Consider the following 23,608-nt stretch of genomic DNA (forward strand, 5'->3'; position numbering starts at 1 on the left):
TTGTTCCCGTAAAAACTCTTTCATTCTCAATACAGTCACCTCAAACTGGTGTCTTCCATTTTGCCATGACTAATCCCAAATCACATGCACGAGGAGGAAAAGGATTGCAAGAGCTGGTTTGTGGTCGAAGACTTATCATAACACCAGGATACCCTCCGGATTGCCCAACTTCCCTTGTCATGCCTGGTGAGTCCCTGTTCTGTTGTGTTCAAATATATGTGCCCTGCTTAGGGACTGTAGATGTGAATTAGACTGACTCTGGTACAATGCAACAACTGGCAACATTTATGTTAAAAACTCTACATGGTCCCTAACAAATAAAATGCATATAATAATAATAGCAATAATAATAATAATAATAATAATAATATCACTGAAGGACATGTGGCCAATCTTTGCTATACTCCATATAATTTCTTTTTGAGCCCGAGGAGGAATCAAAAAGTCCCATTTTAAGTAAATCCATTTGCTGCCTTTTGGAAGCGCAGAGATGGCAGAAGTACAAAGACACACTCAACGCAACCTTCCCCAAAGATCAATCTTGGCACATTTCCGCTGTCACAAGGAAAACTTGCAACTCCATGCTGGGTGCAGATTAGGCAACCTATTTTGAGAACCTACTTGGCCAGTCTGCTGCGGGCGCTGGCCACGAGGAAACTGAAATGATTACAGCTTTATTGGAACTGATATTAGAGGAATGGTACTTTATTAACTTTTATACAAAACCACATACTTATCACAACTGATAAGTATTTTTTAGTGTATAGTCAAAATGCTTTGTGGACACCTTAAACTGCAGAAATAATGAACATTTTAAAAACAAATTGTTGCAATTCTACAGACACCAAAACAAAACAACTCCCTTTGTCACCCTTCACCGCCCACAGCCAAAAGTCTTGTTCCATTCCTCGTACAGCTCCAAGTCCTTACTGGAGACGCTGGGGCGGACTGTTCTGAGGGCCTCCTGAAAGTCGCTGTGTAAGATGGGCCGCACCTGCTCAGCCGTGATGGTGGCCATGTCGCTGAACTGGATGCTGCGGATGGGCCCAAGCGCCGCCTCCCGGCACAGTTGCGTCATGTCCGCCCCCGAGAAGCCCTCGGTGCCCCGCACGACACCCTCCAGCTCGTCCGGCCCCAGTTGGCTCTTCTCGCGGCCCATGAGGTTGGACACGATCTTCCGCCGCGCCTCGGCCTCGGGCAGCGGGATGTAGAGGCGCTTGGCCAGCCGCCGGCGCGCCGCCTCGTCGATTTCCTGCGGCCGGTTGGTGGCGCCCACCACCAGGATGCGGTCGTCCGCCGAGGTGGCGGCGCCGTCCAGCTGCACCAGGAACTCGGTCTTGATGCGCCGCGACGAGTCGTGCTCGCCGTCCGTGCGCTGCGACAGCAGCGAGTCGATCTCGTCGATGAAGATGACGGCGGGCTGGTGGCAGCGGGCGATGGCGAAGAGCGCCCGCACCATCTTCTCACCCTCGCCCACCCACTTGGAGGTGAGCGAGGAGGCGCTGATGCTGAAGAAGGTGGCGCCCGACTGGCAAGCGATGCACTTCCCGATCAGCGTCTTGCCCGTGCCCGGGGGCCCGAAGAGCAGGATGCCCTTGGGCGGTCCACGGAGGCCGGTGAAAATGTCTGGCCGCAGCATAGGCCACACCACAATCTCCTTGATGGTGGTCTTGGCAAAGTCCAAGCCCGCAATGTCATCCCAGGCCACCGGCGGGCCGTGGTCCATGATCTCGCTCATGATCAGCTCGATGATTTTGGGCTCAAAGTTCTTCAGCCGCTCGTCAATCAGCTGTGGCTCCTGGGGCTCCTCCCTGGCTGCCCCGCCCTCGTCCTCCTGCCGTGGCATGGGAGACACAAACTTGGAAAACGTCCCCCTCGGGCGGTTGGCACCCAGAGACTTCTTAGTTGCTGGGCCCCATCCAGAGGGCTGAGCCCGCTGTGGCTGGTGCGAGTTCTTCTTCTGCTGGTCCACGATAAGCTGCTCCCGAGCGCTCTTGAAGCTCCGACCCGAGCCCTCGTCCCCTCGTCCCCTCCCTGCAGCGCGTGGCTCCTGCGCCCCATGACCAGAGTATCCCGATCTGCTGCTTTCACCTGCTGAGCTGTAGAAGTTCTTCCTCTTGGAGGGGTTTGACGAGGAGGAGGAGAAGAACACAGCCTGGTGGTTCTGAGACCCAGTAGCGGCAGAACTGGCTGGCTGGTGAGGGGCCAGGCTGTTACCAGCGTTTGGTCCAAAGAGAGGAGACACTCCAGGCTGAGTCTTTGCCGGGAAAGAGAACTGCTGAGCAGTCTGCGCAGAGGAAGAGAAGCCTTCCCAGACTTTGGGCCTCTCTACAGCACTCGCTGTGGGGTGAGAGGGGGCAGCTACGCCCTCACCTCTGGAGGACTGCGGCCCCACGCCACTGGGACGAGGGAGCTCTGCTCTGCCAGCAGATGTGGAAGGACCTGCAGCATGGCCCCAGCTCCTGTTACTCCCGCTGGCCTCACCGCCGACAACAATGTTGACATCTGCTGGCGCCACCAGGGACTTCCCTGCCACCCCTGACCAGGTCTGCATCATCCTCTGCACGCACGGCAGGCTCTGCACGCTCTGCACGCTCGCCCTGTCCAGGGACGACTCCCACTTGTCACTGTGGTTCCTCTGGTTGCGCGCCACGTGGAGTGCGCTCTCCGCGTAGTTGTTGAGACCGATGGGCGGGTCGTCCGAGTCCAGGACGGCGGCGTAGCGCTCCGAGTAGGTCCTGAGCAGGCTGGCAGCAGCGGCCGGAGAAAGCTCCCGGCTCGCCCATGCATACTGAATGGACCGGAGGTGTGCCCGATAGGCATCTGCCGTCTGTTCAGGTGTGCATGTGCCAGACGAAATGTCAAAGGACCTCCTCTGCCACTCGTCCAGGTGTGCGGTGCTCATGCCTGGACTGTTCCAGCCTGCGCAGGGAGAGGGGACAGGAGCCATTAAAAATGCATGCCAGGGCCACGGAGCACCACCATACGTCCCCTAAATGTTCAAGGCGGCGAGAGGAATGCGTTTGGACTGAACACATATTGAAACTAAACAAAAAAAAATGAAATTAATGTAATTAGTATGAAGTGATAATGAGCTTCCAATATTACACGTTGCTGATGATAACAGAGAAATATGTTTTTATAGGGAGGGGGATGTCGTACAACTGTAAGGCTCCTGCTGGGGATATGCCCATATTGAAAGTAATGTGGCATACTATGTTTGTTAGCTCATGTTAGGTTGCATGTGTTTATGGAAACCTTAACGTTACCAGATATTAAGTATTTAGAATAACGTGTGTAGCAGGTAGGTTTAGATGAGTCTAACTAACCTACCACAAACTTTCTAAGCTTGTCTTTATTTTGACGAGACTGTTTTATCAAGTTAACTGTTCAAGCATAGCTCCTTTATCGTGTCACTTAATGTGCAATACACAGGTTAAGACAGACAAAGTTAATATCAGGTAACTGTTAACGTTTATAAACTAACGTTAGCTAAGTTAGCTAAAAACGGTGTCATAAGCGGCCAAGCAGCATTTCTAGTAAATTGCGGAATCGGTTGATAATGCTTGAAGTTGCTGATATTTTATTCTCCATAAAATGAACAACTGTTAAACTCTCAATGTCTTACCTTACAGCACAATATTATGTTTTAACATTGAAGTGTTACGGCAGCTTACAGGCTAGCTATCGGTAACTGAAGCATTACGTGTGTGGCTGGCTCCAAACTTCCCGCCACATGTCAAAACATCCGGTGTAAAAATTAGAGTGTGTTGGACTCTTGGCTTGTCCTCGGCCCCGCTTCGCTCTGCTGCAACACTTTAACCGGCTGATGAATATGATTTTACATTGTACCATTACCACTTTTCACTTAACCCACTGACGTCTAGATTCTAGGCTACTAAATATGACAAATATCACCCATATTTTGAAAGCCAACAAAAGTCTTGACTGAAAGATTCAGATGACTTCAATATTCTCTGACTTTGTGAAATGTCTTTTAAAATGGTGTAAGTGCGCCCTCGTGTGGTATGAGAGAGACATGCATGTTCTCAGTAAATGTCTAGAATCATCAGAGTCAGAGATCATGTTAGGTTAGATTAATTGGATACAGTATGTTTTCTTCTGTTTCTTCTTTTTACATGCTTATTATGAATATTATAATGTGTTTTTCTTTATATTTTGTGTGTCCCTAAAAGAGTGGATATAAACATATAATATAGACATGTGCACAAAAATGTACAAACTACCCAACCAACAACCAAAATAAGACCTCTAGGTGCACAGAATATACAATACTGAAAATTCGTGTTCATTATAATTGTTCTTTTTAATGATGATGATGATGTCTGTTCTTTTAAAACTACACTGACCATAGTTCCACGCGGCAAATACATGCTGGTGCCTCGTTCGTCTGGTGACGCCGTAGCCTGACAGCTCCATGGGAATAAAGGAAAAGAGGACTAATCTATGGGCTGTGTTACGGGGGAAGTGTTTGAATATCCTAGAATACGGTACTCTGTCTCATAATACGAAGAAAGGATATACGAGGAGCATGCATATGTTTTTGCTGAGATAAGAAAATTAACAATTATACAAATAACTTTGAGCATCTTTACTTGCTAGGTAGCTAACGTGCGTGGAGCTTGTCAGACAGACAGCAAGCCAATTTGCACTATGAGCTCGCCAGTTATTTAGCTCTGATAGCTAGCATGTTTGAGAGTCACACCCAGTATTGTGGGTCCCATTAATTGTTTTAGACTCCAAGGTAACATCACTGTTACCTAATGCGAAAGGACAGAGACTGTTGTCTACCAGACGTGACTTAATTTTTCAATTATATGTTGAAATTGGTGTGTAGCACTAGTGTGTGCACTTGTAATTGTATGTTACAGTAACGTTAGCCAGCTAGCGACATGCCACAGGCTATTTTGGTAGGAGGTAGATAACGTTAGCCAGCCAAATTGCTAGCTGTCGACAGCAAGCGGCTAGAGTTTTGGCTTTAATCAGTCACAGTTGTCTGTATAAGTTGTCTTGCGGGTTATTTCCCATTTTGATTGCTACCTAAGGTTTAGCTAGTAATACAGTTTCTTTGTTATTGCGTTGTAATATGAGCGCCCCAATGTATACATTTGTTCTTCGCGATGATACCAGCAGCATCTATGCTGAAGTTTCTAAAATTCTCGTTGCCACTGGAAAATGGAAGAGACTGAAAAAGGATAATCCTCGGTTCAATTTAATGCTGGGGGAACGAAACCGACTTCCATTTGGACGATTAGGTAAAGAATATTTTTTATATTGAAGGCTGTGTTATTGTATCTAATGAACGGGCGAGTGGTCATCGTGCAGCTTGTTAAATACCCATCTAATAGCAATCAGTTGCAAACCAAGTCTTGCATTTGATCTGTCTTTAATTCCATCAAGGAGTTTTAGAGTTACATGTCCCTGTGTGTAGTGATGCACTGTGTCTGCTAACTACGTGTTTGGCATGGGACATTTTTTTTTTTTTTTTTTACTTCGTTTCCTTGCAGTCTTTACTTAGGCTAGTAAGTCTGAGAGTGATGCAAAACATGTTCATCACTTCAGATTGATAATTTTGCGGTTAGAAGTTAGAACACATCAGCTCTGTCTGAGGGTGCAGTAGTCTGCCCCTTACATTATGAGCACTACCCCACCCTGCCCTCTCTCACGTGCCTATTGTGTATTTCCCAGCAAGTGCTGAATTTATAATGACCTTATTTGACCATTTACTCTGGCTTTATGCCAGATGCTTTTCTTCAGACACAGGCAGGGCCATTTGTCTGACCACCAGACACAGCAAGCTACATCATGCCTCTTTGTTTTTGCATTCTCATTCAATTTGTGTGCTGTGCTCACCTGCTGCACATCTTTCTCCTCAACCTCCCGCAGGCCACGAACCAGGACTGACGCAGCTGGTGAATTATTACAGAGGAGCTGACAAGCTTTGTCGCAAAGCATCACTTGTCAAGTATGTATTGCTAGCAATGCTATGTACATAATTGGGGAAATCTATTAAATCAAAATGTTACACTGCCATATTTTCATTGGATTCTTACTGAAAACCTACATTACGTGATAGTTTCTCCATTCATTTAGCTTCTATGGGTTGAGTTATGATTTATTATGTGTATTTTGGGGAACAACTCGCATCATGTGTTACTTAAAATAGTTGGCCTATATGCATGTTCATATTCATGTGCAGGTGAGCATGTGTATAGGGCCCTTGGGAATTACACAATGTAGCCTACGTGTCTGAATTTGTTGTTTGTCATGAGTCATGCTGTGCTTCTATTTACTTGTTGTAGGTTAATTAAGACCAGTCCAGAGCTGTCCGATTCCACTACTTGGTTCCCGGAATCTTACATTATTTACCCCACCAACCTCAACACCCCTGTGGCCCCAGCCAAGAATGGCATTAGTCACATGAAGAGCAATCCCAAGACCGATGAACGAGAGGTGTTCTTGGCGTCGTACCACTGTAGAAAGGAAAGCGGAGAGGGAACCGTTTGGATTGCCAAATCATCTGCTGGAGCCAAAGGTAAGAAAAGTTTACAAGGCCTGTAAACATGGCCTAACATGATGCACATTTCTGTCCAAATAGCAGTGCTGGGAGTGAAATCAAAGGCAATATTAACTTATTGATTTACACGCAGGGGCTGGAATTTTGATATCCCATGATGCAAACCAGTTGCTGGAGTACATTGATAATCAGGGACAAGTTCACATCATCCAGAAGTACCTGGAGAGACCTCTGCTATTGGAACCAGGGCATCGCAAATTTGACATCCGGTATGTTGATTTTTTTGGAATGAATTCCCAGATTCTCTTTTTTAAACCTTGGGTCATCATGCATTTCTGAAATATGACTTGCGCATGTAAACACTACATGAGTATTAAGGCTTAGGGTTGTGACTAAGAGCTAATGTCATAATCCCATTGCGGAATCCATATTGGTATGCAATGCATGTTAGGGCAGCATGCCAAGTACCTCCTGATAGATTGGGTTTGCTTTGCTGTTCCCAGGAGCTGGGTGCTTGTGGACCACCAGTATAATGTCTACCTGTATCGAGAAGGGGTGCTGAGGACGTCCTCCGAGCCTTACAAAAGTACAGACCTTGAGGACATGACCAGCCACCTCACCAACCACTGCATCCAGAAAGAGCATTCTCAGAACTATGGCCGCTATGAGGAGGGCAATGAGATGTTCTTTGACGAGTTCAGGCAGTATCTTCTCAACACTCACAATGTCACACTGGAAGCATCCATTTTACCTCAAATCAAACAGATCATCAGGTATCAATCATTTTCCCTGTGTGGTTGTCGGATATTTTTTTTCTTTTAAAAGATTTTTTAAAAGATTATGATTGTTTTCTCTCATGTAATCTCATATTTCATGTATTTTACCACACAGGAGTTGCTTAACATGCATTGAGCCAGCCATCAGCACAAAGCACCTTTCCTACCAGAGCTTCCAGCTGTTTGGCTTTGACTTCATGGTGGATGAGGACTTCAAAGTGTGGCTCATCGAGATCAACGGTGCTCCAGCTTGCGCACAGTGAGTGCCTCTGTCTCTGTTTGATTCTTATTAGTTGCACGAGGTCCGCTAGCTTGTTTCACATTTCCTTCAGAGATGTTCTGCTCGTTCAGTGTGCTGGATATTTGTTGGAGTTGGTCCTAAGATCAAGTCAAGTTAAGTCAACTCAAGTCTTTTTTATTTGTATAGCGCATTTAACATGCAGAGTGCAACCCAAAGCGCTTTACATAAGAATGCCGAACGGAGCGGCGTAGTGGCCAGCATACCCGTGACATCAAGACATGAACAAACAAATTGACAAAATAATCAAGAATAATAATGAAGATAAATCTTAATAAATGAATATTAATAAAGATCAGATCCAGTGGCCTTTCTCACATTGCCCTCTGAACATCGTTCCTGTTATAATGTTGGTGTATCAGTCCATCTAAATGCTGCATGCCCTTTTTATACAGAGATTTAATATATATATTTGATTTGTCTAAATAATCCTGTGGATCTCTAGCTGGAACCGCTACCTCCTGCTGTGAAATTTGAACACATGCTCCAAAAAGCTTTGATTGAGTTCCCCCAGTTATCTAAAATGAGCTTTATGCCCAGCACACAGTGTGTGGAAGTCTCCAAGGGTACATTGTTTGTTCCACCCATTTACTTCCTGCTGAGTTGTTTTTTCTTTTTATTTATTTTTTAAATAGACTTCAGTCCTGCATAGGAAATGATAGGACTCTGCTCCTATTTCAATGCAGAGGATTTTGTAACCTCCTGAGCTAATTTAAATCTTCTATTTCTGGACCCATGACAGTTCCCAAACCAAGATGTATTGAAAATTGTATTGTGTGCTTTTTGCCATGGATTAGGTTTCTCCCAGGCCATTGCATAATGCATGCATCTATTTTAAGCAACTCAAGGCCATTGCGATGTCCGAGCCTATTATCTCATAAAGCACTGTCATCTCTGTCTGTGGCAGGAAATTGTACCCAGAGCTTTGCCAAGGAATTGTGGATGTGGCCATCTCCACCGTCTTCTCCCTGACTGTCGACCCCCTCTCCACCTCGCCTCCGTTCTCCACGTCGCCCTCCCTCACGTCAAACAACTGCTGCTCCTCTCCCAAACTACGAGCACCTCATCAAATCGGCCCTTTCATCAAGCTATAAGCACACACTCTGCTTCCAGCCCTGCCCTTGGACAGTTCGCCTCCCCTGCGGTCCCACCCGATGCTACTTCCGATGTGGCCCCAAGTGTCGGCCTCCTGCTGGCCTCTGAGAGATGCACTTCCCCCCTGAAAAGGGTGCCCTCAGAGACGGAGTAGTGTGGGGTGGGTTACCCGCATCTGTAAAGAAGGGAAAAAAGCAGACGACTGGCCATTGATGAAGACGACATGAATGTGTGAAGAGGGGAATGGAAGGTGTGTGTCTTGAGATGGTGACAGGTGCTTGTAGGTCATTCAAAGAGGAGGAGGATGGGTCTAGTGGCCGGATAGTCCTGTCACACAGGGTTGTCTGGTCAGATCTTGCCAAGAGGAAGAGTATGATTGGATGAAAGGTAGCAAAGGTGGAGGACACTCTTTTCCTACCCAGGAATTCAGTGTTAATGAGGCAAAACGTAACGCATAGAGCCTTGTTGGAAGAATAGGGGAGAGGATCTCTTGAAGTTTCCCAGACTTCAGTGCCTTAAATGTTCATGGCCGTGTACCCTTAGCAAGTCTCTGTGACTAGAGTTTGTCTGGTGTCGCTTCTCTTATTGTTCCTATCATACATATCATGGAAGCTGAAAAAAATGCCTGTCCGTGCCTGTCACTTGGTGTACAGGCGTACTTCTTAATGGCATTACACTTGTATCTGTGTAATTAACTAAATGGAATTATGACCCTCAAAGAAAGACCTTCCCAGAAAGGTTTTGGTGAACTTGCTACCCGTCTATTTTGGCTATTGTCAGATGCTTTTGGTATTTTTCCCTCCTCTTGTCGGTCAGTAGGATAGAACATTTGTCAGGCATTTCACTTGCTCCCTCATTGGTATACATTTGCTAATATGATAATGCTAACAATAGCTTATGAAATCAAGTTAACATTGATGAAATCAAATCTAAGCCTGTGTGAAAATGGTTGTGATGGGTCTGGCAACTAGTAGTTCTCTGATAACCTGACCGATCGAAATACCCTACAGAATATCTGTCAGATGCTACCAGGCCACACAGTCACACATTTCCCCTAGCTGGAGCTGTTTGAGGCGAAGCACAACCGATTTAGAATGTTTAGGAATTAATTAGATGAAGAGGATACAAACCCCCCAAATTCTGCTTTGTGCAGGCATAGATTAATATTTGCTACCCCTCCACCTGAAGAAATAGTTTGTTAAGAAAATGTCTTTCCATACTATTTTTCATGTGTCTTACTGTAGTTGTTTGCAGTTAACATGTGTTTATTTTGTATGTACAAACTGCATGTTGAAGTGTGTCAAAAAGAAAGTCGTGCATAGCCCAATAACTGTTTGTAGACAGGTCAAAAGTACCCCACTTTAAGATTAAGATTTGTGTTTCCTCATATACATTTTCATGTAACAATTTCTCCCATAGAAATACTGAGCAGATGTTTTTATTGTGTTTTAACAATATGTTAACCCTCATCCAGTCCATGGCTCCATGTATCCGTTTGTCACTATAGGCAAACAGGAGAGGCATAGAATTTAATGGCACAAACATTTTGGACTGTCACTATTCAAAGTGCATAGCAAAAATGGCCATATTAAATTCTTGTCTCAGATAGCTGATATTTTGCACTGTTTGTGTAACTTTTTTAACATTGTCAGAAGTCATTAAGGAATGGTTGATTTTTACAGTTGATCCTATATTTATTGCTCATGAAAAGCTAGGCTTTTGCATGCTTAAATATAGTTTCCTTGGCTGTATGGATTTTGCACGGAAACTGTAAAGGGTAGTTCCATCTGCCCTGTTCAAATGTGTTTCTTGCGTGTTTTAAAATGTTTTTTTTGTTTGTTTGTTTTATTTGTATTACCTAAGTATTTGTTGCTAATTTTGAAATAGTATTACATGTTTTTGTTACATCAGCTTTTCACCATATGCCTGCAGAATTTATGAAGGGATGTGGGCTTAGTAATTTAGTCCTATAAAGGGGAACTTTAATTTATAAAGAAGACAAAGATGCACAATTTGGCAATATGCTGGAGAAAAAAAAGGAAATTTGACTGTTTAAGCTTAAATTGGATCTCAGACCTGTGTGTCTGAGGTACACTCAGACAATTCATTTCTTCCATAGTTTTGTTTCATATGTCATTTGGGATTTTATCCTAATGTCATCAAACTAGTGTTATCACAGTGTTACACAGGGGGAAAACTTTCATCGAGGGAAAAGGGTGCCTTACTGAAAATAACTTTGTAGAAGTTCCACAGTTTAATTTATTAATCCTTTGTATTAACATGATGTTTCAACACTATTTCAGTATGGTTATAGAATCCTTAAAACAAAACGTGAACAGCTGTACAATCTTATGTAACACACAAATTCTAACCCTCTGTTTGTCAAAAACCCTCCAAGGCATTCCCTATTCCAAACCAAAGAGAATTACTGCTTGTATTTTGTAATACAGAACAAGTCTATTGTGTTTTGAAATGTTTCTGTGGTTTGTGGGAATGCATGTATCTGCTGTCTTAAAGCTTGTGTGTGGCAGGTGGACATGGGAAACAGTCCCAGGGTGCTTTCTCCTGTGACATCATCAAATCAGATCGTATCATAAAGTCTTGCTCTTACTGCTTTTCTTGTGAACAAAACCATTTTTACATGAAATTCCAGTGTTTAAATAAGACATCCACCAGCCTCCCTGTGCTTGTGTGTTCAGTTCAATCCTTTGGTTGGTATATTTTTTTTTGTTACCTATTTGTGCATGGAAACAGCATCTGTACCGGTGGTAAAAATAAATACTATAGTAGTGGTTTTAGTGTCTTGTTTTATGGTGAGATGGATAACCATCAATATTTGTGTAATACAAACTTGAAAAGATAAAACCATTTAATGGTGTGTTATGTGGTTACTGTTTTTTATCCTATCCAACCTCTCAACAAGTATATAAAAAGAAAACACAAAAAAAGTGCAGCAGAATTTATAGAGTATTATGCACATTATTTACATGTACAAGATCCTTGTTGCCCAGCGCTCTATGTTCCTGTGATAGTGTTGGGTCTCATGAGGGGTCTAAAGGCATAACATGCACTTAGTGTATTAGCGTTTATGCGTTATGGTTTGCATATAGGCCTAATAGTATTTAGATATTTTCATTATGCTATTGATTGAATTGCCATTGTTGTTTATCATTGCTATTCTCCTTAATGTAGGCTAATATTACCAACTTTTTAATTGTTTACTGTTACATTAAACTATTGTATTGTTATTTGTATGTCGCTTTGGACAATGCTACCATTTATTAATTTGGCTGACACGGTAAAGTAGCATTTAAACTATTATCATGAAAGCATTTTAAGAATATTATACTGCAAGAAATGTGAGCGTGATAGGAGGGAAAATATTTCAAAAAATGTAGGCGGAGAGAGATGTACTGTACTGTACACACTGTCACACAGATGAGTGAATTCTTGAGATGCATGCATGTGGGTAGAATGCGAAGACCTCACGTTCTCCCTCTGGTGGACACAAGGAATGGTGATTGGCCCTGGAAGTGCCACGGTGGCCTTACGGCGTTCGTTAGCATGGTAGTCAGTTTATCGTCCCTGAATGTGGAAAGTAATCGAGTTTAACGCTGAGGAAACAAGTGAAATATACAGCACTTATTTTTCTCTGAAGGTCACTATATGAAATCAACAATCTGGATCGCAGCGGCAACAACAGAAAGAAGATAGAGGAATTCTCTAAGTCTTCTCGAGAAAAATTGATTCAGTCTAAGAACAAGATGTTCTCCAAATTCACGTCTATTCTCCAACATGCAGTCGAGGCGGTGAGCTTTTTGTATGCTTTTAAGAAATATACCGACTCTGGAAATAATGGCACAGGGCACCCTCGATGTAACTTGGCTAACAGCTGTAACGTTTGGTGGTGATGTGTGGCTAATTAGTTAGCTTGCAAGGTAGCCCAAACACAGCCAACATTTCGTGTTTCTTTGCGGCAGTTATAGATCGTAAATGAGTTGAAGTATAACACGTTGACAATGACCCATGCAGTCATATATGCCTTATCCAAGGTAGCACTATATTATGTTTAGAGGCAATGTGCGTGTCCTGTTGGACGGCTAGTTAGCTTCACTGTCTTGCGCAATATAGCTATTACTAGCTAACATTAGCTTGCTTGCTTTATCATGTACCTAGCAATGTTCAAGCTTAAGCTACAGTCATGGAGAGTGTTTACCTAGCCTGTTGTGTTTTGATTGAGCTGTTAAACTCACAAATGATTAAACAAGGACTGATTTCGAATGCCAACCCAAGTTGACTTTTTGTGTAACTTTATATCATGTAACTCATAGTCTTTATCATGTAGTTACATACAACCGAGTCTATAACTGTTTACGTTTCCAGATTAGCGTATTTGTTGACATCCATCCTTCACGAAACCATAGCTAGGTTTTAGCTAGTCAGAGCTAGCTTAATTTTTACAAAGAGTGTGATCCAAAACACCTCACTTAACGAAGTCAGTGTTATCACCGTATGTCTAGACGCATGTCAGTGAGGTCGAACGTTAATTGTTTGTTACCTTATATTATAAAGACGGCTGTGTAATGATGACAGCAAGCGCTAGCTGAGTTTAGGAATGTTAGCCAGGGGTTGCCTAGCTAAATACTAGCTTAGCAGTGGTCACGTAAGGGTCTCTAGTAGCACCCGAACCCACTTCCAGATGTTGCTTTGTTTTTCGTCTTTTCATTATTGTTCGAACTTGGCTTGCCACTGCAGAATTGCTCTTAGGTGTGCGTATTAATGCTAAGACGTGAGCACTGAAAAGTGTCAGACTGATTTAAACAAGTTGAGAAGGCTGTGATGTGATATTTGCTATCTTGTCTGAGTGTGTTTGTCTGCGTGTTGATGATTGGGGGTGCTGGTGAGGTACTGGAGTTGATAAACATATTTGTTTCCTTGCAGCTTGCACCATCACTGCCCTTGCAGGAGGATTTTGTCTATCATTGGAAGGCAATTACTCACTACTACATAGAGACTTCAGGTAACAAGGAACATCAAGTTGTGGGCTCTTACCATGAGTGGTTACAAAGTTAAAAAACATTATTTATGTTATAAGACATAACTGATTTTGTTGAAAGTATTGCTGGCCAATGAGTAGTCCATGTATAATAACATGATTTACAGATACTTGTGTGGTGTTTACATGCAAGTGTGTTTGTGCACTGCTCGTTAGTGCTGGTTTGCTGTTAACTTTGAGAGGTGTTCTGGGTATGAGCTAAATTGGGAATTTGACAAAGAATGTGGTGGAAAGACAAGCTACCAATTTGTCAGTCTGCTCAATTGTGTTCTGTACAGCTGTATTCAAGTCGTCACTCTAAATCTTTATAGATCACTACCGTGAAGAATCTAAATGGGTTTCTTACTGTTTTCAGATGACAAAGCTCCAGTTACAGACACCAACATCCCCTCTCACCTGGAACAGATGCTGGACATTCTGATCCAGGAGGAAGGGGAGCATGACTCTGGAGAGACAGGGCCTTGCATGGAGTATCTCCTCCACCACAAAATCCTTGAGACCCTCTACACCCTGGGCAAGGCTGATGTGAGAGCCTGTTTGGTGTATTGTTATGTTTAAGGCAGTCCTTGTCAGTGTATGCCTATCGTGGAAACCACATTTCTGTATTGTTGTCGTCATTGTTTGCATTGTCTGTACTGCATACCAATGACTGATGAGGGCTTGTGTTGTCTCCTTTAGTGCCCTCCAGGAATGAAGCAGCAGGTGTTGAGCTTCTACACCAAACTGCTGGGCAGGATCCGCCAGCCCCTCCTGCCCCACATTAACGTGCACAGGCCTGTGCAGGTAGGGAGAGTGAAACGGATGCTCACACTTTACTCTGTAAATGGGTCAGCATGACTGGCTTTTTCTTACGTCAGTGCTCGTTTCAAAGTGACTTACTTTTTTCCCCCTCAAAATCTCTCTCGCAGAAACTCATACGGCTATGTGGGGAGATATTAGCTGCACCTACAGAAAATGAAGAGATCCAGTTTCTTTGTATTGTCTGTGCAAAACTCAAACAGGACCCCTACCTGGTGAACTTTTTCCTGGAGGTATAGTTGTTTGTAGTGCCTCTTTGAGTTTGTATTGTTTTGCAGTGCAGCTTTGGGAATAGTTTTGTACTTTAACAGTACATCCTGTGCCGTTGAATGTGTATATCTGCATTGCAGTGATGTGTTTGAGGACTTTGAACTCTTAGATATCTCCTGCTGAAATTGTTCTTACCAAAGTGCATTTGTCCTGACAGAATAAGGTCAAACGTGGAGACACGAAAGAGCCAGTGGCAGAGGGGGTGAGGGATGATCCGTCAGCCCCAGATACAGGCCAAACCCCCCCTGGAGCAACATCGCCCAGCAGTCAGGAGCAGTGTGCAGCAACACCAAGCAACTCTACCCCCAATAACAATAATTACAACCTGGTCAGCTCCCTACTCAACCTGACTAAGAGTCCGGTTAGTGCTCCTCTTGTCTGCTCTGATACTAAAGACGATCATTAAGTTAATGGGATAGTCAGTTTGACTGCTTTCCATTTTCAACAAGCCCTTTATTTACCAGTTTAAATAGCCTAATTACGTAGGTATGTGTTATTGCATGTGTAACTATCATGTTGTAGGGTTAATCATTCTCGGCTTTAATTGATATTTGATAGATGGATGTTATCATAATGACACATTATAGAGATAATACACATCTCGTATCCAAGTTAATGGTTCATGTTGTCCTTATTTGTGGGCTGTAACAAAGTGCTGTAGATGCACCGTCCTAGTATTTCTTCAGACATCTCATTTGACCCTCAGTTTGTATCGGTAGAATTTGTGAGTTTATTATGTCTTGCATGCCTGGTTCTCCAACAGGACGGTCGGATTGTGGTGAAGGCCTGTGAGGGCCTCATGCTGCTGGTCAGCTTGCCGGAGCCCGCCGCCACCAAGAGCCTGACCGAGAGCACGGAGCTCTGTGAGCTGCTGACCAGTCGTCTGGCCAATTTCTACCAGGCGCTGCCTCAACCTATGGACCCACTGGATATTGAGACGGTTGAGGCTGTCAACTGGGGGTAAGAGCAGGGTTCAACTGTTGATGTTTTGAGTTTGGCAGACTTATTTATTTATAATGATATCGTTTATTTTGCATGTGCTTGGCTGATTTGATCCACATGTTCTCCTACTAGATTGGATGTTTATAACCTGAAGGAGGATGCTGCTATCTTTGCTGGCAAACGTGCGCTCATCTCTTTCCTCTCTTGGCTGGACTTCTGTGACCAGCTCATCAAAGAGGCCCAGAAGGTAATGTATTCATCACTTCATGAACAAAAATAACTCAAACTTAATATTCTTGAAGAATATGCATAGTCATGCTTCCTTTTGTTCTGTCTGGCAGTCTGCTGCGGCTGTTTTAGCCAGAGCGGTGAGAGACAGATTTTTCGTGTCTGTAATGGAGCCACAGCTTATGCAAACGTAAGTCCCCATGATGAGAACAGTGTGAGGATGCACCACTTTGTTTGTTTGTTTGTTTGTTTTGTTTGTTTTGCTGGTTTGTTGTTTTTTCATAGCCACTGATGCCATTTAATCCTTCCTAACTCAAGTAAAGTTAGTAAAAGTGGCGTCCGTGCCTTTGTTTTGCCTTGTGTGTCGCTTGGTGCGTAACTCCAAAAAGTAGTAAATCCAGAAAAAGAAGAGAAGCCGCACACAAAGGCTGAATTATAAGAACTTGTATTGATAAGATAAACCGATATATATATTATGAGCTAAAGACGTTTCGGGTCTAGCCCATCATCAGCGTTCCCAATTGAAAATACGTCATCCAGGTCAAAGGTCTTATATAGCCTGGGTTCTGCTAGTCTTTCCCGGACAAAAAAATAATAAACATCCATCCTTAAATATCCTTCCTAACCCACAATGCAGTGGTCCTCTCTGACCTCTGACCTCTGACCTCTGACCTCTGACCTGTGCTCTAACCCCCCTCCTTGTGCCCCACAGCTCTGAGGTGGGCATCCTGACCTCCACTGCCCTGCTCAGCAGGATCCTGCGGCAGGTGACCTCCGAGGCGCTGCTCCAGGAGACCGCCTTCTTCATCCTGGGCGAGGACACAGCGCCGGAGACGGCGGCGGGAATCTCCCAGGTCCCCCTGAGGCACAGACTCATCGAGCACTGCGACCACCTGTCAGACGAGGTTTGTGATCCAGCCGCCACACCCACCACCCTTCACCTATTCCTCCCACAGTTGAAGGCCTGATACAGTTCAGGCGTGGTGCCTGAATTCAGGCTTGAGCTCGGCCCTGTACAATGTCAAGAAAGGCTATTCTCTATATTGTCTTTGAATGTATTTGATCATTTCAGGCACAGATCATTTCCTGTCTTCCTGTCTATCAGCCCTGTAGTTGTTCTCTGTGTGTGTGACCATGGACTTACCTGATTCATGATTGGCTGGTTTGTCCTATCATACACACACACACACACACACACACACACACACACATTCTTTTCTCTCACACACACACACCTCTACTGTCTCCAAGTGTTGAGGGTAATACTGTCGCCGGTGTGTGTGTTGCAGATTAGCATCATGACCCTGCGGCTGTTCGAGCAGCTGCTGCAGAAGCCCAGCCAGCACATCCTGCTGAACCTGGTGCTGCGCAGCCTGGAGGAGCGCAACTACGCCGAGCTCAAGCCCCAGGAGGAGCGCGAGCCGCTGGAGAACGGACAGCCGCACGACTCTGTGTAAGACAGGCCAGCTCCAGAGTTTTAGCCTTTTGCCTTCACACCTGGCAGTTTAACAGATCAGCTTGAAGTCTCTCGCCGGACAATAAGTTGTTGGCTTGTCTAATTTGTCTCATACATTGATGATAGATTCCAAAGTATAATACTGGCATACAACATGGTAATATGGTATGCAGTGATTATTGCTGAGAATGACCCAAGTATTCCAATTAAGACAATGTTGTGAAAAATACATTCTTCCACCCGTAAGAATGGCACCGCTGCAGTTATCAGTGATGTAATGTGTAAATTTTTCTCTGCAGAGATCTGGAGGAAGACCCACTGTTCTCAGATCTCTCACCAGATAACAGACTCTCCAGCCCTGATTGGCTGAGCTGCTCGCCGCCTCAACATTCTGACCATGTAAAGCCTGATGGGAAGACTGAGGTGCACAAGATAGTAAACAGGTAGAACATCTTTTTTTTACCCAGCTGTTTCAGTTTGTGCTGCCTTGTTATTTGAAATTGTTACATGACACTTGACATTGATTTGTGTCTTCCTGCTGTAGTTTTCTCTGTTTGGTCCCGGATGAGGCCAAATCCTCCAATCAGGTAGAAGGCACTGGCTATGACACCTACCTGAGGGACGCACACAGACAGGTGATTCGCTGAGTCCTTTTTTGTCCGATATCAGTTTATTACCCCTTCATCTGCCTGTCTCTCTGCCTGCCTCGCTGCCTGCCTGTATGTGGTGAATTGGATACAGGTGGTTCTGTGCAGAGGTGGACATCCCGGGTCCAGAAAGTGAAAGTCCTGCCATGTATTATTTCTACCCGTGCATTTAACACTGGTGATATCACTAATTATCTGATCTACCTGGCTGCTAATTAGGATTTAGCTGGTTTCCTAAATGGCTGGATCAAATACTTGGCAGGACTTTTACTCTCTGAACCCGGGATGTCCCACCTGTGGTTCTGTGTCTAACTGGCCTGTTGTCCACAGTTCCGGGACTACTGTGGAGTGTGCCAGCGCTGGGACTGGCGAGGACAGCCCAAGCCCTTTGAGAAGTGCAACCTGGACAGCCCCTTCTTCGAGGGCCACTTCCTCAAGGTCCTCTTCGACAGGATGGGTCGGATCTTAGACCAGGTGCTGAATTTAATTTGGGTGACATGATTATGATGTGACCAATATAACACAGATCATTCTTAAAATATGTGTAGAGAATTTGCGATCCATATCTGTTCTTGCCCCAGGAAGCTCCCAAATGAGCCCTGACAGCTGCTGCTCAGTTTTAGATGATGCCTCCAATGTCTATCTCTCTGCCCTGTCCAGCCGTACGACGTGAACCTGCAGGTGACGTCGGTGCTGTCCAAGCTGGCTCTGCTGCCCCACCCACACCTGCACGAGTACCTGCTGGACCCGTACATCAACCTGGCCCCCGGCTGCAGGTCCCTCTTCGCCGTCATCGTCAGGGTGCGTCTGTGCTCAGAGCACACCCCTCCATTGAAGCGTGTCCTTAGAGTCTGCTCGTGCTCCACATGCCTTTGAGTGAGACAAGAGTTGCTAAACATGTAGTGCAGTGTTTCCCATACATTGACGTTATGTGCAAGCATATAGGAATCCATATGTATCCCTGCGCTTATGTTAGAATACTGTTGGGTTGTCAAGGTTAGCACACGTTACAGCTACTTGTCAAGCTAGACTTCTCGTGCAAAGCAAGTATAACTATTGGCTATTCATTTTCTTGACTCCGACATAGAATATTTGTTCAAACCCCTTCACCTACCACCACAAATACAATTCAGTTCTCTGGGAAAACACTGTAGTGACACCTTGAAAGGCAGAGTTTTGTCTTTTCTCAGCTGTTTCTCAGTTGGGTGACGTAATGCTCTGTAAAAATGAAATGCTCATGTGGAGTGGTTAGAATGCAGGTAATTGACATTTGATGTCACCTGAGTGATTAACATAACTTGTCTTGATCAGGTGGTTGGGGACCTTATGCTGCGAATTCAGCGCATCCCAGATTTCACGCCCAAGCTCTTACTGGTCAGGAAGAGATTGCTGGGAATGGAACCCGAGGGGTTGGCGTAAGTTTCAGTCCGTGTCGATGTAGACAATATCCACGCTCTCCTACACATTCAGTTGCATGTGTTCACTATACTACACTTGTAAAACTATCAAACATTTAGTGGTAACTAGATGTGATATAACTATAGTAATTTCCTGCATATAAGCCGCATTGTGTATAAGCCGCAGGTCTGTGTTTTATGCAAGTTAAAAGAGACAAAACCATATTAACACCATATTAACTGCCCCCCTGTATTGACCTCATAGCTGAAGAAATTTAGCAAAATCAATGTATATAGACCTCAGCTAATAGTCGGGAAATTACGGTACAAGAACGGTAACATCGGTGCAAGTGAATACATGTGCTCCTTTGTGTCTCCCATAGCATTGATCATGTGACTCTGCTGGAGGGGGTCATCGTGCTGGAGGAGTTCTGCAAGGAGCTGGCCGCCATCGCTTTTGTCAAGTTCCACGCGGCCGCCTCCACCTCGCCGTAACCCTGTGCCCGGGAGCGGCGGCGGCGGACAGGCGCAGGGTCAGGACGCCGGAGACATAACGAACACTGGACTCCAGTCAAAACCTCTCAGAGGACAAAAAACGCAGGCCCCTCCCAACGCTCGGACACCACCTGTCCACAGACACCCATTGGACAACACTAGTCCACACTCATCGACCCCTGGCCGGACCCCACCTCCACTCCCCCAGCTGGGAGAGGAGAGCTACTGAAGCGACCCGTTGCAGGAACTGTCCTGAGGTCCACTGCACCAGGAGGTAAATCGTATCGGACCGTGGAGCGGTGCAGAACCCTGAGTACTGTAGCTCTCTCTCCCTCTCGGCTCATTCATCACTCTAAACCATATGGTGTTCCTCAATAGTTGTTTATGCGTATGCTATTTAAGTTCTGTTCTGTTCTGGTCTGGTCTGTTCTCTGCACCTACATCTGTGACGTTAATGAATGAGTTTTCAGTGTGACTGTGGCTGACACAGGCATGGTTGTAAGAGTTATGCAGTTACTGGCATAGTTCCTGACACCCTGCATTAAGCAAGACACTTCCTGGTTTTGTTTACCATATCCATTAAGATACAAAAAATATATTACTGAACAAATTGATTTTTTTCATCAGGAAAAAAAAATACATTCAGCTGATTGGAAAGGAAAAACTGGCCAAAAAGAGGGGTTTGTGATTTTAATTATTGGTGAAGAGTTTTGGAAGTCTTTTTATTGACACTTTAGTAACTGAAACAGCCTTCTCTTTAGTACAGTAATCACACCAATTCAGCGTTGTCCATATTTTAAGACTCCGTTGTGTTGTCAGACCCAAGGCTTTCCGAACTGCGCACAGGCTACCTAGACTGGCACTTGCTACACAGACAATGCTGTAGCAGTGTCAACAGAACTGCTTAGTCTGATCATATGAGAGGACTCGGCCGTTTTTTTTTCCTGGATGTCCAAGACAGTGTTTTTAAACCATTTTATGGTTACTCTTTTACTCTGCTGCATACGTATTTATGTTGTGTGGATGGGTGTGTGTGTGCCTTCAACTTGCTATGTGTATAGCTCCATTGCAACTTTTAGTTTTCAAACACAGTTTATTTATAAGGTGTCAATAGACTGGAGTGAATGATTTTACGGAACTCACCAGTGCAGTACTAGAATCATAGACGTGCTCCATTTGACATTGCGTCACACTGATTAAAAAAATTCAGGAGTCCACGCATCTGTTCATAACATGTGGAATTACAACAGATAAGGGCTGGGTTTCCCAGATTCGTTAAGAAGCTCTTAACTGCTAAGAACTTCTTAGGAGCATTGTTAGAGCGTTCTGATAGCGCTCCTAAGAAGTTCTTAGCACTTAAGAGCTTCTTAGTAAATCTGGGAAACGCGGCCATTGAAAGTGACTTGAACCCAGTGACACAAAACCATGCATAGATTCTGGCACTGTGCACCAAAGGGGAAGCGTGCTGAGGCCTTTAGCTTAGTAAAAAAATGTCTGTATGCATCACGTCTTTGACGAGGTGTGAGAGAAGTAACAGGAGGGGTCAGACCCCTGACCAGTCCCTTTTTTGAATGTGAGTTTTTTTGCACATGCTATTGGCTCCTGTTAGTTAGCCCCACCGCCTAAGTCCCCCCCCCCCCCCCCCCCCCCAGCATGTTCACTGGCACCAGCACGGGGATGTGGGGCACTGAAGACAAAATGGCATGTCAAGACAAGACGGTGTCTTACCTGCTGGAGGACCTGATGAAAATGTGTCAAGCAGCACCCCTCTTCCTCTGGGTCGTGATTTTAAGAGCAATAGATTTTAACCCTTCTGTCAACCTTTAACGTGTTAATTCTGCTCTTAGATTAATTATGAAACCAGAGGTAGGTGAAAACATCAAGCATATGAAAAGACTTTATATTCACTTCTGTGCCCCACAGTAAATTGGACTTGAGTTGATCGCTTCGATATCTGTTGTGAGTATAAGATGTGGACATACGTGTGTATGAGAGCGTGTGTGCTAGTAAGTGAGCGACAGTGTAAGCATGGTCAGTGCTTAGTTCCACTGGGTGGGAGACTCAGTCTTAAGGTCAGGTATTATATTAAGGCTTAAGTAAGCTTTGTTTTTGTTTTTTTCATGTTTTGTTTCTCTTGCTACCATGTGTCCTGCCTTACAACGTAACTGAGCGCATCATGCTTGCATTTAAAGGCTAAAGAAATTGCACATTGTCATTCTGTTCATATGTTTAAAAAATGTATAGTACTTTAGGTTTAATTGTATTTTCTTCATGAACCAAAAAGATGTACCATTTAAAGAGTGGCTGTCTGTTTTTTGTGAGAAAAAAAATCCATCTTTTTTATTGATCATCGTGCACATTTTATACCAATGGACTTCTCAGAGCATTCTTGACTTCTGTATATATATGTACAGTAGAAGTTGTGCTGTCTGGTGTAAATGCATGCACATCCACTTTTGGGTGAGTTTAGGTAAACAAAGCAGCACCTCTCCATCCATTAAAATACTGACATCTGCACTTTGTTTCTGAATGGCCACTGATGAGGAAATGACCAATGCCTTACTTCATATGCAGTGGAGCAGTGGAGTCTTAGAAGATCTTTTCAATGGAGACCGAGTTCTACAGAGAGTGTTTTACCCACATCCATTTGGATGTTCTATCCTGAAATTAGTTATGATTGATTTGTGAAGGACTTGGATGTCCTTCTCCCGACATGTCAGCTTTGACCAGCCACTGTAAAACCTTGGAGATCTGGTTGGCAGTACACATGAGAATGTTGACTTTTTGCCAGCTCTCCTTGATAGAGGACCTGTTTGTCTTCTTTTGGGTATCACTGCCATATTTGTCCTAATTTAAATAATGTATCGTTTGTGTTGATAGCAAATAGATTGCATGTTCAACTCTTTTTACCTCCCAAATGTAGCAGGTTGTTGTAAGTCCATCTCGGGCAGACATCAGTGGATCTGAAGAGAGGGAATGCCAGACGTTCTCATTGCATAAGAAACACTGACTTTGCACCTTGTCTGCTGATATTTAATACACCTGTGAAATTAAGATCACCCTCCACTTTTGTGTATGTTTGCGAACATAAAAGAAAAATGGCTTTCTTAATCAGTTACCGTCCCATTAAAAAGACTGCTTTCTTCAAGGATTGGTGATTGTCTTATTTTAATTGTTAGGGATGCAAACAGCACACATTTTGGCAGCACTTTTTTTTCCCCTCTTCTTTTTCAAATGGGATAGAATTTATAATCGGGTATTTTATACTGTACTGTACATGGATAGGATATAACATTGGTTGGGCTAAAGAAATTGCCCAAGGGAATGCCATACACACCATTTCCAAAATGTCCCGGATCTATAATGTATCTATCTATCTAAAGCAATCGTGTGAAATAGCTGTTTCCCCATTCATGGTCATTAATAATGAAATGTGTTATGCACTGATTGGTTGGTCCACAGCTCAGTGCAGCGAAGCAACATGTCCAAAGTAGATCATTATAGGGGGATTGGACTTGATGTAGCTGTTTTAAGACGACTGCAAACATGATTATTTCTAATACGTTTTTAAACCGAAATTGTACATAGGTCATGGTTGAAAACGTATCAGAA

General features: G+C 44.1%; 3 protein-coding genes across 3 annotated transcripts; 2 read left to right on the forward strand and 1 right to left on the reverse strand.

The window, feature by feature from the left end:
- Positions 1 to 689: 689 nt before the first annotated feature.
- Positions 690 to 3,824, reverse strand: fignl1 (fidgetin-like 1). The gene is made up of 2 exons (XM_062519981.1): positions 3,629 to 3,824; positions 690 to 2,922 (listed from the first exon to the last, which is right to left on the reverse strand). The coding sequence occupies exon 2, from the start codon at positions 2,903 to 2,905 to the stop codon at positions 875 to 877; it is 2,031 nt and encodes a 676-aa protein (XP_062375965.1). The 5' UTR covers positions 2,906 to 2,922; positions 3,629 to 3,824; the 3' UTR covers positions 690 to 874.
- Positions 3,825 to 4,450: 626 nt separating this feature from the next.
- On the forward strand, positions 4,451 to 11,501 carry ttl (tubulin tyrosine ligase). The gene is made up of 7 exons (XM_062519765.1): positions 4,451 to 5,276; positions 5,908 to 5,986; positions 6,324 to 6,556; positions 6,672 to 6,807; positions 7,042 to 7,311; positions 7,430 to 7,573; positions 8,520 to 11,501. Exons 1-7 carry the CDS (start codon positions 5,108 to 5,110, stop codon positions 8,704 to 8,706), a joined length of 1,218 nt encoding a protein of 405 aa, XP_062375749.1. The 5' UTR covers positions 4,451 to 5,107; the 3' UTR covers positions 8,707 to 11,501.
- A 690-nt stretch (positions 11,502 to 12,191) lies between these two features.
- fhip2a (FHF complex subunit HOOK interacting protein 2) lies at positions 12,192 to 22,343 on the forward strand. Its single transcript, XM_062519287.1, has 17 exons — positions 12,192 to 12,516; positions 13,649 to 13,727; positions 14,119 to 14,288; positions 14,442 to 14,546; positions 14,672 to 14,794; positions 14,989 to 15,192; positions 15,595 to 15,791; positions 15,906 to 16,020; positions 16,115 to 16,191; positions 16,714 to 16,906; positions 17,291 to 17,454; positions 17,757 to 17,900; positions 18,002 to 18,092; positions 18,435 to 18,578; positions 18,765 to 18,905; positions 19,416 to 19,519; positions 19,885 to 22,343. The coding sequence occupies exons 1-17, from the start codon at positions 12,472 to 12,474 to the stop codon at positions 19,994 to 19,996; spliced, it is 2,208 nt and encodes a 735-aa protein (XP_062375271.1). The 5' UTR covers positions 12,192 to 12,471; the 3' UTR covers positions 19,997 to 22,343.
- The last annotated feature ends 1,265 nt before the right edge of the window (positions 22,344 to 23,608 follow it).

Source organism: Sardina pilchardus, chromosome 18, assembly GCF_963854185.1.
Source record: "Sardina pilchardus chromosome 18, fSarPil1.1, whole genome shotgun sequence".
In the NCBI taxonomy this organism is placed as follows: domain Eukaryota; kingdom Metazoa; phylum Chordata; class Actinopteri; order Clupeiformes; family Clupeidae; genus Sardina; species Sardina pilchardus.

Excerpts from the sequence above, each read along its gene's own strand:
- ttl (XM_062519765.1), top strand. The coding sequence starts at position 5,108 with ATGAGCGCCCCAATGTATACATTTGTTCTTCGCGATGATACCAGCAGC. Across the intron at positions 5,277-5,907 it reads ACTTCCATTTGGACGATTAG|GCCACGAACCAGGACTGACG; the intron begins GTAAAGAATATT and ends AACCTCCCGCAG. Across the intron at positions 6,557-6,671 it reads ATCATCTGCTGGAGCCAAAG|GGGCTGGAATTTTGATATCC; the intron begins GTAAGAAAAGTT and ends ATTTACACGCAG.
- fhip2a (XM_062519287.1), top strand. The coding sequence starts at position 12,472 with ATGTTCTCCAAATTCACGTCTATTCTCCAACATGCAGTCGAGGCG. Across the intron at positions 14,547-14,671 it reads ACGTGCACAGGCCTGTGCAG|AAACTCATACGGCTATGTGG; the intron begins GTAGGGAGAGTG and ends TCTCTCTCGCAG. Across the intron at positions 18,093-18,434 it reads TGAGGGACGCACACAGACAG|TTCCGGGACTACTGTGGAGT; the intron begins GTGATTCGCTGA and ends TGTTGTCCACAG.
- fignl1 (XM_062519981.1), bottom strand. The coding sequence starts at position 2,905 with ATGAGCACCGCACACCTGGACGAGTGGCAGAGGAGGTCCTTTGACATT.